A 17225-nucleotide genomic window follows, 5' to 3' on the forward strand; every position below is an offset into this window, starting at 1 on the left:
AAGGTTCTGCTACCTGAGGATTACATTAACTCCTGCTTCTATTGTTATTTATTTGCATGTCTTACGAACCTCCATACCAAACAGAATAAGCCCTTTCACTTAAAGCGTAGGGTATAGCACGTACTCGTCGGTATTAGCGTCAACCGAACGAATGCAAAAGCGCGCGCCCACGGAAAAGGCGCCGAACAGCGAACGCTGCGAAGGTGAAGCCGACGTTGCCGACGCAGCACCTACAAAAACAACAATACTTGTAATAATAACAACAACAGCAGCGTCAGCAGTGCGGGGGCTGCATAGAGGCGTCCAAGAGCCAATAGCATTCAAATTGATAAGCAAGCAGCAGTAGAGGATGGAGCAAATGCCTGGTAAATAGAAAGTCGCATTGCCCGTGCAAGAGCGTGTGTGTGAATGTGTGTGCATGTGTGTGTATGTGTGTGGCAGAAAGCACGAAATGTAAAATGGCGCGTGCCTCACACATACCCGTACACATGTGGAGGCAGGAAGTGACGTTTACGTCCATCGCACAGTATATGTATAACTAATTATACAGATGTATATGAGAAATACATTTTATTCGATCGCCTTCCAAAAGCGCTAACTGCAAGTAGCTATATGAGTACGTCTATTTCGGAATTGAAAATATGCATTCTTTTACCGGCCTGTTCAAAGAATACTACAAAATTTTAAACTGCCCCGTAGTTCAATCCTTTGTAATAAAATTCGGGTACATTTTCGTGTTTGCGTTCATTTTTTCGGATTCGATATCATGCTAAATAGTTCCACAGTGCGCGACCACTCGCTGAAGTTAAAATTAAAATTCGTGCAAATGTCAAGCAAACAAATTTAGAATATTCGCAGCGTTTGAGATATATTTGAATTGAATATGCCTAGCCGTACGCGTGCTCTTTCGATGCTGCACACCCTGGGGCTGTTGATTAATGTAATTTTAAATTAAAATTTAGTTTTCGCTCTCTGGGTGCTTTTTGCGCCTGCGTGCAGCGTCGGACCGTCTAAGTAGTGCACCCACATGAACGCTAATTGGACACGATGTGGAAGCGACAATTGTGCCAAACAGGCCATTATGTTGCATATCCATATGCTATGCTCAAGTCGGCTCTGCCTCTTTACCCAGCTATTGCTCTCTTGTACGCCGATTTCATATCAAGCGCTCGTTTCACCTCCGCCGTACAGTAAACCATCCGCCCCACATACACCCACACGAAACATCTCTGGAAAATTATTATTTGAATTGTTGACTTTTTGATAAAACTTTAATTGCTAGCATACAAGTACAGTGCCGAAGTGCATGAGAAAATGCGCCCTTTCATATGGCAGTATCGGAATTTTTATTTTCAAATTATTGGTGTGATCGTGTTTTATTTAAGCACAAAATAGTGCTTATTTCTATTTTAGTGGTTTCATGTAAATATCGGCTAATAAAAGTTAAGCTAAATAGACATATGGATTTTTAGTGACTATCATAACCCATTTTCAACGATTATAAAATGATAGCGATCAGAATAAAGCCCCATTCCTTTCGTTTTTTATTTTTTTTTTATACCATAACATTTCCCCAATTCTATATTTTAATTATTCAGTTTTGCATATACTTATTTTAAAATACATACATATGTATTTGCAAATTAGCATGAGCCACTGTTTCCGTGCCCGCCAGCGTACGCATCGGCGTTTTAAAACTGCATCTAATGTGCCAAAAGACATCACAAAAAGTCAATGTCAGACAGTGTTTGTTTAGAGGGCTGCACTTAACAGAATAACAGAATGCGACAGCGACAGCGACAGTCTAATGAGCTATTTACAATAGCTGGTGCTACCTGAACTTACCCTGCAGTCAGCAACACTAGTCCTAAATGTTCTGCCTTTGGGACACTACACCATTCAGCTATAAAATTGATTCTGGAAAGCAAAGTTAATAAGTGGGACAAAGAAATTTATCTGAAATATCCCGTTAAATTGAACTTTTAGTCTCTTCTCATTGAGGCTTCTTTATCACATAATACGGACACAATACATCAAGGTCGACCATGCGAAATAAGTAAATATTTTTCATAAGGGAATAGACACAGAAGACACACTAAGGTTATATAGCTTCGGCGCGGACGATGATGAAATCGTAGCCCTTCTATGTTATTGTAAATGTATGTATTTGTGATTCATACATTTCCCATATCTGTTCAATGCACCACGAAGCAACATGAGAAAAATAACAGAACTTTAAAAATGTAATTCTTTTGCAATAAGAATACAGTAAAAACTCTCTAATGGACATCTCTTGTATCCGTGCTCCTTTTATAGAATATTCGTGCTGATATTTTCCTCTCTTGGCGGGACACAAATATTTTTTTTAATTTGAACTCGCTCTTGAAAACACACGCTGACATAAAATAAACCATCAAATTTAAAATAAAACCTATTTTGGCCGGACGCTAACATCTTGTTAATAGACGTTTCAAATGCATGCAAAATATAGTAGTGATTCTCTTCACTAAGTTTGAACATCCGTATTTTTCAGTTTCGTTCCATATCTAACGACTTACACGTATTTCTTTCTACTACAAGAGGACAGTAAAATACCCTATAACTTCCGCTTTTTGTGCACTAATTGTTGTTGTTATTTAATTATTTGCAAAAGGAAAATAAATACTATTATTATACCCAGTGCCCGTAGGGTAAAATTTCAATTCAATAATGTCATTTTAGTTTAATTGCCTCAAGAAAAATCAATTCAAATGAGCAAAATCTAAATATCCTCTTGTCCGGCCAAGGGAGTTTTCACTGTATCTTTATCGTTATTTTGGTTCCGAATGTCTAGGTGACTCACGACCATCAAAACCACTAAAAAATGGTAGCATATTACTTTGAACTATATCTTTATCGTTATTGTGGTTCAGATTGTCTAAGTGACTCATTATCGGCTTTCATCAAAACATAACTGTGCAGTACTTTACTTTGTTAATCTTATATGTATATACCTATAGCCGTGTGGTTAAAGCATGTTCTATAACTCAGTTTAGCTTTTATAAAAACAAAAGGAGTCGTGGCAGACCCCACTATACCAAATCCTTGACTGGCTCAGCAAAATGTGGCGTTTTAGATATTTCTGTCCACTTACAACTTACACAAATTAATTTGCTAGCTGAGTTTATTCAAGCCTGCTACCCCTTTCGCAAATATTTGACTGCACATGTGCTGCCCATGCTCGTGTGCAGAATGTGCCTAGCTGCTGCTTTTGCAATGGGCTGCACACATTCTGCACAGTGCTGTGGCACACATTATCCATTCGAGCATGAGCAGCACATGAGCGTATGCAGTACATGAGCGTGAGCTCAAGAATGAGCGGAATTCGAGCCCTACTCATTACTCCGCTCGAGATGTTTTATTATAGCTTGCATAACTTTTGTAAATCCGTTTCCATTGCGAATTCATATTTTTTAAAGCTGGTCCCATGGCCACATCCGAATACAAAGCTCTAAAATAATTTATAAATGGATGTGTAGTCTCTGCCCATAACGTGCCAGCAGCTTTTATTGTAGGCCAACACATAAGTAGGTACATGTTTTATATTATTCGGCATTTCTTGTTTCTTAAATTTTATGTTAACAATTTTAATAATTGAAAGCAAATAGTTCATATTTATTTAAATAGGAAAGCCTGCTAACTGGTGAGTTTCCATTTGCCTCCGAAATAGTTTGTTTAAAAAATAAAATGGTGGAGCCATGGAAAAAAAACTAGTGCAAAAGTAGGCGTTGGAGCTGCTGGTTTTATAAGTATATACTTGTACGTACATATATGTATATACGAATCTACCTGCCGCTATAAAAAAGTACAAAATTAATCACTCGCCGCTGCATACCCTCCATGAAATGCATTTCCGGTACAAATCGCTTTTGGCGCTCTTGACAGTAATTGCTGTCAACACGGCTGGCAATTTATAGTTATCTGATTTAATGTAATATACTTTTTGTTTCCATTGCACTGCGATTTTTTGAACAAATTGTCGTGATTACAGGGAGGTTGACTGGGTATATGTATGTATGTACGGGGGATATATTATGTATGCACATACCTGTAGACTGTATAGACTGTACACTAGATCGTTGAAAATAATTGTATAATTAGAAGAAGTGTCATCCACCGCAACCTATTCAAATACTTGTTCATAGTCTGTCCGACTGTATTTAGTCAATAATTTACAAATTAATATATGTATGTACACATCATATTGAGACTAATGTTATATCAGGTTCGAATTGATCGAATTTGTCGGGAGTGTGTTAATTTTTTTAAATTCGCCGTATATACCTTCCTGTTTAAACAAATTCGCCTAGCACTTCTGATCTGATGAGTTGTGATCAGCTAATAGAAAATTTTCTGCCTAACTTAACACTAGTTGGTATGAAAATACAACCCAACAAATAATTTTTTAGAACACGAAAAAGTAAAAAGATCCATAATTGATTTTATAATTAATTGCTGAAATTTTGTGCATATGAAATATTTTATGTGGGCCCTTAATAACTGATACCTATGTATTCGACCAACTTCACCATATCTGTATATATGTATATACATACATACATACATATGTATATCCCATAGAATAGATAACAAACTTAGATATGTGCTATTTATATAGTAGATATATATGTACATACCTGATTACATCGAGATTCTTTACATTTTTCCCCTGCTAACTTTTGAACCTTGTCCTTTGCTCGAATTAACTTTTTTCCATGTCCTTCAAGTTTGCAGTTAAAATGGCCAAATAAATAAACTTACCAAGCAAATAGCAATTTCGCGTGTGGTGAGAAGAAACCTAGCGGCACTTACGATTTGTCATTACTATGACAGTTCATTTGCCTGAGCGCTGGCATTTTTAATAAATAAATTTAATTGCAATTGAAAGGGGGGCAAAATTGTAAAGCGCTGCAACTGCACCTTTTGAAATTTTATCGCCAATCAGAATGGGGTAGACACATTCATATGTTTATAAACACCATATAAGTACATATCCATACATACTCAGTATATGCAAAACAAACAACAACATTTGCACAGCGCTGCAACGTCACGCGACGCATAGTGAATAGATTCATTGAGGAGGGGTGAAGCCATGCACGAGCATAAAACATCATATGATAAATAGCGACCATTGTCCACAACATACCGACATACGGACACTAACTGCAATAATAATTACAATTACATTAACGAGCAATCCAATAAAACGGTCAGCACTCAGGGCAAATGTGTGCGACTGGACAAAGGCAGAGGCGCCATACCATATATACTTGTAGCACAATATGATGCGACAGCATTATTTGGCAATTTTACTAAATTGAAAACGAATCAACTTTAATTGAATAGCGCGCACCATGTGATTTTATGCGAATTTAAACGCCTGACAAGTAATTAAATTAATTAAGTAACACTCGCAAGAAAGTGTGCAACTGGAAAAGTCAAAGAAGACATGGTAAAAGGATTTATACAAATTTATAACTAGGAAATGAATTTAGTCAGCTTATAGTAGTACTTCATAATATTACAAGTTCAAATTCACGTTTATTAACTATTTATACTAATATTCATTTTGTATTCCTCGTTACCTTCGCAACAAATAAATTTTAAATTAACGCACAGCGTACAGAAGGGTAACGCTGGCAGACTCTAGCAATCGTGGCAGCTCTGGCGATATCTATTGTGAACGTACATAAGATCTGCATGGCAACGCCAGCCAACTGGCAGCACTGCATTGGACATCCATGACTATTGGCAGCACTGCATTTGGAACAGTGAGCAAAAGCAAAACGAAGAGAGAACAGCTATATATTTTTGATTTTTAAAAGGTTAGTTAGAGTTTTTAACGGATTTGCCAATCGAATTGGACACAGGGAACAGCCGGGCAAACGTAAGTGCACAAGTTTTTACACCATTCATCATATTTCAGCGGTGAATCGGTTTTCTTTGCATTTTTTCTTTTCGACTGCGGCCGCGACTGCGACCGCGTATGTGCAGCAAAAGAAAAGAGAATTCTGTGCTACGCACGGGCAATGTGGAATTGTTAGGTTTTATAAGAAAGAGTCGAAGTGTGGAGATTGGCAGAATTTGATAGGAGGGACGGACGGCGCCCCAAAAGTGGAAATTATGTGTAAATTTGATATGTAAAATCGGCATGTGCGTGTGCGACCGCATGAATGTGTGAGTGAAGTGACGTGCGTGTGTATGACATTCTTATTGGAAAAGCGTTTCGGCGGCTCCGCTGCTGTCAGTTGCTCTGTCTGTCTGTGTGAGAGCGGGAGCACACACGCGTCTGAAGGTGGTGTGAAAAAAGAAATAAGGCGGCTATAGAATAAAGAAGAAGCAGCCGGTAAATGTGCGCTGCCTGCCTTTCGTTGACGTTACGTTGGGCCGCTGCATTTGTTACTCCTACCTACTACTGTTTTTGTGTTTTACTTGATATAAAATCACCCACTCTGCCGGTGAAAATAACTTCAGAGTATTTTAATTGCCCTGCACTCTATATATTGTAAAAATTTGAACTCATTCTGAATTTGTTGTTGAAACCACTATTTCTTTTGTTTTGTTCCAGACAAAGCAACAGCAGCAACAAAGTGCAAAAGACTGATAACAAAGCAAAATCAACGGAATTAGGAGCTTTAAGGATACTGTCGTTCTTCTGCCACTGTGGGTGTGTTGCCATTTGCACTTGCCACTGCTACTGTTTAATATCAACACTAACGTAAACAATATCTTCCCGACGAATCGAATTAATCGTCAGATTCTTCTTGGTCGTGTCGTAATTAGAGAGTAGGCCACGCCGGCGGTTGTAACACGCAGCGGAAACAACAACACTATCGCCTGCGACAACAACAACCACATAACAGCACAGCATCAGAGAAAGTGCAGCGGCAACGCCAGCGACAGCGCCAACATCGATTCACAACAACAGAAGCAGCGGCAGTGACGATCGCAAAATTAGCGGCAGCGTTGACGGCAACAACAAAATGGACGATCTAATGGTCGAAGTGAGGCTCGAGAATGGCGCCTTCTATAAGGTGAGTCGGAAAAATATCGGTTCTTGGTCAATGGATAGGTGGCTGTCGGTGTTGTGGTCGCGCTAGGTCAGTCGTTGCATGCTAGCCAACTGCTGTTGCAACGGGTAGGACAGTCGGCGCAGTTTCTAATTTCGTCAATTTTAGCTTTATTTCTATAAATAACAATATTTAGTTGAGTGGAGTATCGCGCAAACACATGCACACTCACACACAATCATAGGTAGTGGCGCACAATGCTGCATGAGGGGGTGTCTGTGTGGCATGCGCGCGCGTCTCTGCCTGCGTCACTGCGTGTGTGTGAGTATGCGCGTGCCTGCCGCTACTGCTCCGCAGAGTTGTTTTTTGCTGTTGACGCTTCTTCAACTTATGCACATCCAAGCCTTCGCCAGCGTCAGCGCCTTCATCTGTCATCATTTCGTTTCTTCGCTGCTTTATCAAAAATGTTGCGAACTCGATGTTTGTGTGATTACCCGTTTTATTTTTGCAAGTGAAGTTCCGAATAAAAGTGAGCGTATTGAGGATTTGGGCTGAATTCATACGTCCTACATATATACATACATATCTATCTAGGAGGTGTTGTTTTCGCAAGATGATATTATTCTGTAATGAAATATAAATGCAGAATCGCCATCTTTACTTTTACAGATTATATATTTTTGTACATATGTATGTACATGCATATGTATGTAGAAAAGCTTGATCCTGGTAGCCAAAGATCTCTCACCAGAAAATAAAATCTAATTATAGAACATCTATTATTAGTACTCCCAAGTATTCCATCTCATTTGGAGCTATCGCATTTTTTCAACCATTACACATATGGTTTTCTTTTATATTTTAGAAGTGCAAAGAAGGAATGCCACTGCTATTTAGGCTCGCTTACTGTCGAAAGATTTTTCACGCTTGAACCATTGGCATTTCAGCCTGGCATGAATATGAATTTGGTTCCAAGCGAACAGTGCATATGTAAATATGTATGTACATACGAGTATTTATCTTTGCATCGAGATATGTATTTCTTTCTGTGACAATGCAAATATTTATCGTTCTTGCAGTGCTTAACCGAGTTAAATTCGAGAAGTTTCGGTGTAACTTCCCGATTGCCATTTAGCGAGCCACCCTTGACATTTGTTGATGAATCAGCGTGCACTTGGCTAGCTTTCGCGATAAGGTTTCGGCCCTATCAACGTGCACATTTTTATTTTATTGTTGATTTTTCGTTTCTTTTACTTCATTGCGTCTATATGGATGAGAACATATTAAAAAAAACATACTAATTAACGCGTTTTTCTTTTTTCCTCCAACGCAATGCTCCTTGATGTGCTGTTCCAACAATAACAACCGCAATGACGACTACAACAACGGCAACAACAACAGGGCCAGGTGACAGCTGTCGGGGATGATGGCGTGTTCGTTGATGTGGACGGGTAAGTTCATGCAAGCAGACAGGCCAACAATAGAAAAGCAACAGAGTCACCAACAAAAAAAAAAAGTTATTTTGCAACTAATTTGCAACAATTAATAATGAGACAGCAGTGTCTTACATTGCTTTTGTTGTAGTTTGTATTTTGGCAGACAATACAGGCAGCTAGAATAAGCGAAAGCATTAAAGCAATATTAGAGATTGCTGCACGCGCATCATTTATGCTGAGACTACAGACGATAGGCTGGTGGACAAGGCTGTTCGGATTGTCGGGTTGGCGGAATGGTGGGCAGGCCGCACCAACGTTTAATTTGGCGCTACTTGCTAAATAGTGCTGCAGCTTAGGGAGGAAATAATGGCGGGGCTCTCACTGACTCCCTGACTGACTGTCCGCCCAGTGGCAGCTTTTCAAAGGCAATAACTGTGTCTAGAGTGTCGCTGGCCGAAACTGTCAAGTGTCAACGACAAATGCCACTAAGCATTGGCAGCAGCAGACAGCAGCAGCAATGACGACGCTAGTCCCAGCCAGCAAACAGCCAATGGGCAACGGCGGCGCAGCAACAGAACAGGAAACTATTTTTAACCGCGGAAAGAAACCATTTTTCTGAATTTTTTTTGTGCCATGCTGCTGTTGTTTGTTGTTTTGCTAGCCGCCATCGGCATTGGTGCTGCATTTTTGGTGACATTTTTGGAACAAATTTTTAGTTTTCTTTTTGTATGTATTGTATGCGATTCTTTGAGCTAAGCAGCTGCCGGCACTAAATTTAGTGTTCAGCGCATACAGCAGAGTGTTCACTGTATTGCATTTCCGATTGTTAACGGAGCTATCTGTGTCCTCACACGCCCCCACCCGCGTGCTTCAGCGTACTTTGCTCAACGTCCAACGCTTGGCAATGAGCCAGATGCTGATGACGCCACGATGCGTGCTGCCGATGTTGACGCCGCAGCTGCAGCATAAAACACCTGTCCGCAGATTTTCGCTTCATAATCAGCGAGTCGAGATGTTCAGTGTTGAGGCATTCTAATTACTTTGTTAGCATTGTATACGCATTTGTGCTAATTTATGTTTGTTTTTTGTTCTTGCTTTAGCGTTCCCGAGGTCTTGAAATATCCATTCGGAAACGTGCGCCTACCGCCCGATGAGGTGGGAGAATCTGCGCCTATTTTCGAGGAAGGCATGGAGGTGGAGGTGTTCACGCGCACAAACGAGCGCGAGACCTGCGGCTGGTGGGTGGCCATCATCAAAATGCTCAAAGCAGACATCTGCGCAGTCGCGTACATTGGTTTTGAGACGCCCTACACCGAGATCTGTGAGTTGGGCAGACTGCGCGCAAAGAACCAGAATCCGCCAATCACGCCAAAATCGTTCTTCCAGTTCACGCTGCCCGTACCCGAAGAATTGCGCGAAGAGTGAGTATAAAATAAAGCCTATAATATGAGAACATGGCTAGCTCGTGACTCCTCCTCCCTAACAGAGCTCAGAAGGATGGCATACACAAGGAGTTTCAGCGAACAATCGACGCGGGCGTTTGTAATTACAGTCGTGAACTGGACGCATTGATTGTGATCTCCAAGTGGGATCACACTCAGAAACGCGCTAGCATGCTCAAGGATATGCATTTTCGTAATCTCTCACAAAAGGTAAACGTCTCTTCATTTAAAACCACTGACCCACTTAAAAGCATCTACATATTTTATTCAATTGCTGATCATAAAACTCACGAACTTTATTGCAATAGGTTGAGGCTTAATTTTTTATCGTTATATATTTTGGCATTAAAAATGAATGCTAAATAATCTTGACATGGCATAAGTTACATTTTTGAAGCTAATCTGAAAATATATCATTTGATAATCAGCTACAAACTCAGCCCATTAAGATAGTGAGCAGGTTAGATATGCTCTAACTTTTTGTCATCGGGTACTACCAGACACGAACTAGCTGTAAATTTTAGTAACGGCCGAAGCAACACAAAAGCTATATTGTACTTCGAATTTAGTAATACTTAGAATAGTGACCAATGAATCTTTAATTAAAACTATCCCCGTGGCCAAGGAGTGAAATGGGATTAGGTGTTTGGGACATGCATAAGGAGGGGAGCTAACCCGTTTTATGGTTTAATACCTTATCTCATTATGAAAAACGGATGATATAGAATTGTCCGCACTAAGCCTTCTTGTGTAGAATTTTGTCATTCATAACCACAAAACAAGTACATTAAAAATAATTGTAAGGATCGGTTGAAAAAGCCCTTTTAGGAAAATAAATTTCTGCCTATTAAAATATCGTAATCAGAGTTGGTACTTATCCCGCTTTATAACGACCCAAATGATTTACAGTCCAAATAGTCTATAATGTCATCGCTTATCACGACATGTCGGTGAGAACGACAAAATTCCGATGACTACTTATGGATTTAATTTGGTAGCTGTACTTTGTCGTTTAAAATAAATCGTTTACGACTATCGGTTATAACGACTACATTTCGCCGTTCCCTACAAAGTCATAATCCATTTTAATCTATTTTTATCAGTGCAGTAATTATATACAGTGAAAGCTCTCTTGACCGGACACTCACGGTCGCCAATACGATCGATATACCTCAGTGTCGGAAGTTTACCTGGGTACAGGGTATTTCACTGTCGGGCTTGCTCGACTGTAGCGTTCTCTCTTGTTTAATGTACAACTGCAAATGCAAAATATTTTTAATTTTTCTGTATTTCTTTTTATGCAGGTTATGCTCTTGAAAAGGACTGAAGAGGCCGCTCGCCAGCTTGAAACGACCAAACTGATGAGTCGTGGGTAAGTGCACGCATATAAGACTGAAAACCATCAAAATATATCATAGTATGAAAGACGTTCGCAGTGCTATTCCTGGTGAAATTTGGTAAACACTGAATTTATTAAATTATACCAAAATAATAAAGTTTCTTAAGCTGGTATTCATTGCTTTGAACTAAACTAAAATAATAAATATTTTTCCAAAGTAAAGAAAACACAGCTTGAGCAAATGAATCCAAAATTATTATTAAAGTAAAACTGGTTTATCGTGACCAGAATTCTGTCCAACTTAAGGAATCACGACTTTGGTGGATAGCCTGCTAGAGCTTCTTTCAATAACGACATTTTCATGCATTCTTAAGCATTTATTTGACATACTAGCGGCCCTGTCATTCACAGCAACTTCATTGAGGAATTTTCTGTGCGTGAGGATCTCATGGGCCTGGCCATTGGCTCGCACGGCTCGAATATACAAGCAGCACGCACGCTGGTCGGCGTCACTAATATTGAGCTGGAGGAAAAGTCCTGCACATTTAAGATAAGCGGCGAGACCGAGGAGTCGGTGCAGCGTGCCCGTGCGATGCTCGAATATGCCGAGGAATTCTTTCAGGTGCCGAGAGAGCTGGTGGGCAAGGTGATTGGCAAGAACGGGCGCATCATACAGGAAATTGTAGACAAGAGTGGCGTGTTTCGAATCAAGGTGAGTGCTGTGAGTATTGTAACCTATCATGTGGCAGACTAAGCTTAACTGCTGCCGCGTCCTCTGACAGATCGCTGGCGATGATGAACAGGATCATAATATACCACGAGAGTTGGCGCACGTACCGTTTGTGTTCATTGGCACCGTCGAGAGTATTTCTAATGCCAAAGTGCTGCTGGAATATCACTTGTCCCACCTGAAGGTATGTAAATGAGCTCCAGTGGCCTAATTTTGTGTGAATACGCTGACAGTTTAATGTTCTAGGAAGTGGAACAGTTGCGTCAGGAAAAATTGGAGATCGATCAGCAGCTGCGCGCCATACAAGAGTCCTCCATGGGCTCCACACAAAGCTTCCCCGTATCTCGGCGTTCCGAACGTGGCTACAGTAGCGACATCGAGTCTGTGCGTTCACAACGCGGAGGTAACGTAGGTCCGCGCGGCCGTGGACGCGGACGCGGCGCAACTGGCGGTGGCGGTGGTGGCGGCAATGGCCTAAACCAGCGTTACCATCAGGGCCGTCGAGACGATGATGACTACAACTCCCGCGGCGATCATCAGCGCGAGCGCTACAATGAACGTGGGGGCGGCGGCGCCGGCAGCGGTGGTGGAAACTATCGCGGTGGCAATGACAGACGCGGCATCAATCGTCGGCCACCGCGCAACGAGCAGAATGGACGCGACTACCACCACAACCACAGCGAGGATGTACGTGAAACGCGTGAAGTGAGCAGCGTGGAGCGAGGTAAGCGATGAGTCGAGCTTCAACAGCGGGTAAGCTGACTAAACGATATTTTTTTACTTCACACAGCGGACAGTAACTCGTCATACGAGGGAAGCTCGAGAAGGCGCAGAAGGCAGAAAAACAATAATGGGCCAAGCAACAGTGAGTATGAATAAGATTCCCACGGTTCCCACACCCGGTATGACTATCGGAACAAGTAAGATGTTAGATTGTTGGAACATTGCCTGTGATATTTGGTCAAGAACTTAACAGGTTTTGAATTTATTTTCTTTATGGCCTTTGTGTGTTTGTTTAATAAAATGTAAAAATGGCTCCGTTTAAAAGCCTTTTTAAAGATAAAACCGGGAGTATTTCCGTTTAACATTCCCCCCTTTTCAAGTGACACGAATTCAATTCCAAATAATTTTGGAATGTTTCTAGAGAAATTCACCTACAAAGTGAATTTGGAACACACCATTTTTTTCGGGAACAGGGCCAATTATTTTAAAATTGAGCTAAGCAGCAATGAAAACACAGCCTATAAGCCGAAGAAATTTCTGACGTTGAAATAAAAGCTACTCTTCCGGAAATCCGATACGAACAAAACGAAGGACGATTACGAGAATACCTTATGCCATCATAATACTTGTATATAATTTTATGAAAATTCATGGAAATCATCATACATCATAATAAATACTTTGTAGAACAATTTATCTTAGCCAATAACAGTTTAGTTTATGTGTTGAAGTGCGACTTTTTAACTCTCTTTAACATTGATGACATACACAATATACAACGATTGAGATAAACATTAGAAGGCAATGGCGTCAGGGTAGTGGGATATCATTGATAAAAGTGCAACGAATGATGTTCGTGGTCTAAGAAACGACCAGCTCACGAACTGAGGAGTATGGTATGCGGATGGTATGTCAATGAAAACATAGATGATAGCTTTAGTAATTGAGGCAATCGATCTCTTAGTTGCAAAACTCTGACCCTTATTGGTTATCTCATGTCATTGCAGCAAACGGTGGTGTGGCCAATAACAACAGCAAATCGCAGCAGCCACCGCCGCAGCAGCAACAACAACAGCAGCAGCAGCCGCCTTCGCAGTCGCAGTTGAACAAAGCGCCTGTTAATGCATCAGATAACAAACAGAGCAGCGGCAACGCGACCGCCGCGGCCAATTCGTCCGAACGCCCAAAACAGTCGAGCGGCAAGGAGACGCTGCGGAACAGTGAGAAGCAGCAACAGCAGCAGCAGGCGGGCTCCCAGCCACAACAACCACCGCAGCCACAGGCACAGTCGCAAGCGCCACAGCCACAGCCGCAGCCGCAGCAGCAATCGAAACCGCGTCGCAACAACAAGAATCGGAACAACCACAATGAGCAACATGCGACGCCATCGCAGCAGCAGCTGACCGACAACATAAAGAAGGAGGCGCTCGTCAATGGGACGTCGTAAAGGGTGTCAGCCAAGAAACAGGAGCGACAGCAAACACAACATGGCATTGTTCAGGAAACATTAAGTTGTGCGCGCAGCGGACAAAAAAGAAGCAGCAAGCAAGCAAACAGTAAAATAAATTATAATGTTAATGTCGTCTCAACCGAACAACAACAGCATCAGCAATCGCAACAGCAACAGCAACGCCAGGACAACAAATCACAACAGATCGCAACAACAACAGCAGCAACCAACACAAACACAGATAGCATGAATGTGGAACGTAGGCGTTGCAATTAAAATGTTTGCATAACTATTCGAGTAACTAAACCAACATGCATATATAAATATATATGAAAAATATGTAATAACTGTAAAAGCATATACATACTAACAACACAAACACACACCCACATCTACATCTACACGTTCACACACACACACATACACACACGCCTACACGCAGATGATTACGAATTATACACAAAAAACCTATGCGCTGTTGTTTCACGGCCGGCCTAGGCTTTACAATTTTTAATTAAAAAAATACAAAACTTAAAAAAAAAAAACAATCAAAAGGAGTAATTTATGTATGAAAATATGTATAAACGTAAAAAAGTAAAATCTACTGCAAACAAAACTAATGAAATAATGTGTAAAGTAACATTTACTGAGCATTATTAGAGTAGTTTTACAATTGCAATTACAGCAAACAAAAGAGGAAGGAAATGCGCTTTAAAAGCGCAGTTATCGCCAACTTGAAAAGTTTCTAGCGTCTAATAAAAAATTCACTATTATGATTGTTGTTTTTTTTTATATATTGTGGTGAATCGTGCAGTTAGTTAGTTTTCTGTGTATAATTCGTGCCGACATCAAAAACAAACGTAACTACAAATGGCGGTTATCATTTATTATACTCTAATTTTCTTTAAAATATGAACGTTTTGTATTATTATTGCTTAGTTTCATGCAATGGCACGCTTCTAACAACTTGGTGTTTAAAAGGAAACAAATGGTTTGTTTCAAAACCAGGCAATGAACCATATTGCTGGAAAAAAATCGACTTGTGCTTTTTGTTGATGTTTTCATTTTGTTACATTTGAGGATCGCAAGTCCTCTCTCATCCTCTTATCTCTCCCGTTTTATTTGTATAACCTTGTATTTATTGAACTATTACTATCATAAAACACTTTCACACACACACACGTACATACATCATACACACATGCTCGCTCATACATAGATACGTACATTAAAACTTACAGGCAACTGAGGAAAGGGAGGCCAACAAATGCATAACATTTTATTTAAATCATAATTTTAATTTGCCAACATCTACCATGCGTATACTAACTTATTAGTCCTCTATTTAATACTCTTAAATTATTAAATGCAACAACAACAGCATCAAGTAGACAGCATAAGTGGCTGGAGCGAAACAAAAGGAACTACAATCAACATAAAAGCGTAAAAATAACACCATGATAGAAATCTTAAATATAATACAAACTAGTTAAAATAAAAGGAATTCACATTACGAAGCAAGAAACTACAACAAGAAAAGAACTAAGCGAAAAAAAAAACTGATAAATCACATAAGAACATGAAAAATGCAGCAACAGCAATTAAAACAAGAAGAAAGATAATTACAAATATAATATATAACTCTTCTCATTTGTTTGAAGAACATGTCAATATTTTGTAAGCTGAAACACGAAACAAAAGATGAGAACGATGGTAATGATAAAATACGATAAATAAAAATAATGTTGTGTAATTCAAATAAAAGTACACAGAGAGCATAATAACAATAATTTAAAAAGGAATGGAAATGATTATTGTGCGAATTAAATGATTATTTATATGAAGATGAACTTATAATGAATAGAAATATAGCGAGTAAATTTTATTAATTTAAAATTTATACATATAAAAACAAAAAAAAACCTTCGAATTTACTTCAACCTCATTTTATTACAATGTTGCAATGTGGAATGTGGTAGTAGTGCCAGCTCCTTCTGGGATAAGGGATTCGAGAGGGCGCTTTTAAAAATCCATTGTAGATCTAGGAGCGGGCCGTCCAATGGAATAACTCTATAGGTTGAGCTAATCATACCGCCCTAAGCGATTCGGCTAGCGCTGAAGGCAGCCTCAAGACTGATTAAAAGGCGAAGCGGATGTTTTTTTCCCAAAATCCTGGTTTATTTATTTAATAATTATTTTAATATTGAGCATGAAAAAACAAATAAGAATGTTGAAAATTATATTTTAATAAAATGGACTACACTTTCTATGTTCCACAAGAGAAATTAAGCTAGGCCTATCTACAATATTTTAAATTGAAGTCTTATAATGCCCGGAAGACGCGCCTACCTTGTTCCTAATAAAGTCATCATTAACATGAACATAGCAATATTTTTCTGACAATTATCTACATAGTTCTTACTTACACTTGGGCCCACTTGGTACAAAGCTTCTTTAATGATTCTTCTTCTTCTTTAATACATTTTACGAGTTGATTTGCATTTCTTTGAAAAGGTGAGCAATCGAGAATTCACAATCTCGGCTTGTAATGAAATCGCCGCATAATCTGGGGATATTACTCCCATAGAAATGATCAAATATAGCGTTTACTGTTATTTAACTTTAATTTAAGACAATAGTTTGTGATTTGGATTCGGTTATTTTTTGGTGTTCTCAGAAAATAAAAGTTCATTTGAAGTGCTCGATGGCTAAAGCTACTATTTTCATAGCTCCTTAAATAAACTTATTGTTTGGACCGGCAGTATAGCGGAGTTGGAGTTGGCCTTTCGTTCTTTCCTAAAATTGTTGGACTTCTGGCTTAAACATTGACTTGAAAATACGGAATACGTGCATCTTAAAATACCGCAATAATTATGAAATTGAATAGGGCAGCTTTTAAACGATATCTGAATGTGATGGTAAAGTTAACATCTCTAAGCAAAAGTACTAATTCGTCAAAAAAGGGCATTTGAACTGGCTCTACGGGAGTTGACCAAACACTCAAGGATTTCAGAAAACAGCTCTCTGTTGTTTCTTCAGCGCTATCTCGTTCA

The 17225-nt window shown here is 39.6% G+C and overlaps 1 protein-coding gene across 9 annotated transcripts; it reads left to right on the top strand.

Annotated features, from left to right (window-relative positions):
* The first annotated feature begins 3655 nt into the window (after window positions 1-3655).
* On the top strand, window positions 3656-15962 carry LOC115625168 (synaptic functional regulator FMR1). Of its 9 annotated transcripts, none has more exons than XM_030520101.1 (12): window positions 5567-5929; window positions 6611-6709; window positions 6800-7076; window positions 8454-8503; window positions 9589-9909; window positions 9975-10140; window positions 11235-11302; window positions 11663-11990; window positions 12052-12183; window positions 12246-12723; window positions 12790-12864; window positions 13730-15962. In XM_030520101.1, exons 3-12 carry the CDS (start codon window positions 7026-7028, stop codon window positions 14167-14169), a joined length of 2109 nt encoding a protein of 702 aa, XP_030375961.1. In that variant the 5' UTR covers window positions 5567-5929; window positions 6611-6709; window positions 6800-7025; the 3' UTR covers window positions 14170-15962. The 9 variants fall into 9 exon arrangements, with proteins under 9 accessions (XP_030375964.1, XP_030375961.1, XP_030375965.1 ...); XM_030520105.1 differs by having other exon boundaries at window positions 5567-5867; XM_030520102.1 differs by having other exon boundaries at window positions 5567-5813; window positions 5868-5929; window positions 6611-7076.
* The last annotated feature ends 1263 nt before the right edge of the window (window positions 15963-17225 follow it).

This window comes from Scaptodrosophila lebanonensis, unplaced genomic scaffold (genome assembly GCF_003285725.1).
Source record: "Scaptodrosophila lebanonensis strain 11010-0011.00,11010-0021.00 unplaced genomic scaffold, SlebRS2 tig00000072-arrow-pilon, whole genome shotgun sequence".
In the NCBI taxonomy this organism is placed as follows: Eukaryota; Metazoa; Arthropoda; class Insecta; order Diptera; family Drosophilidae; genus Scaptodrosophila; species Scaptodrosophila lebanonensis.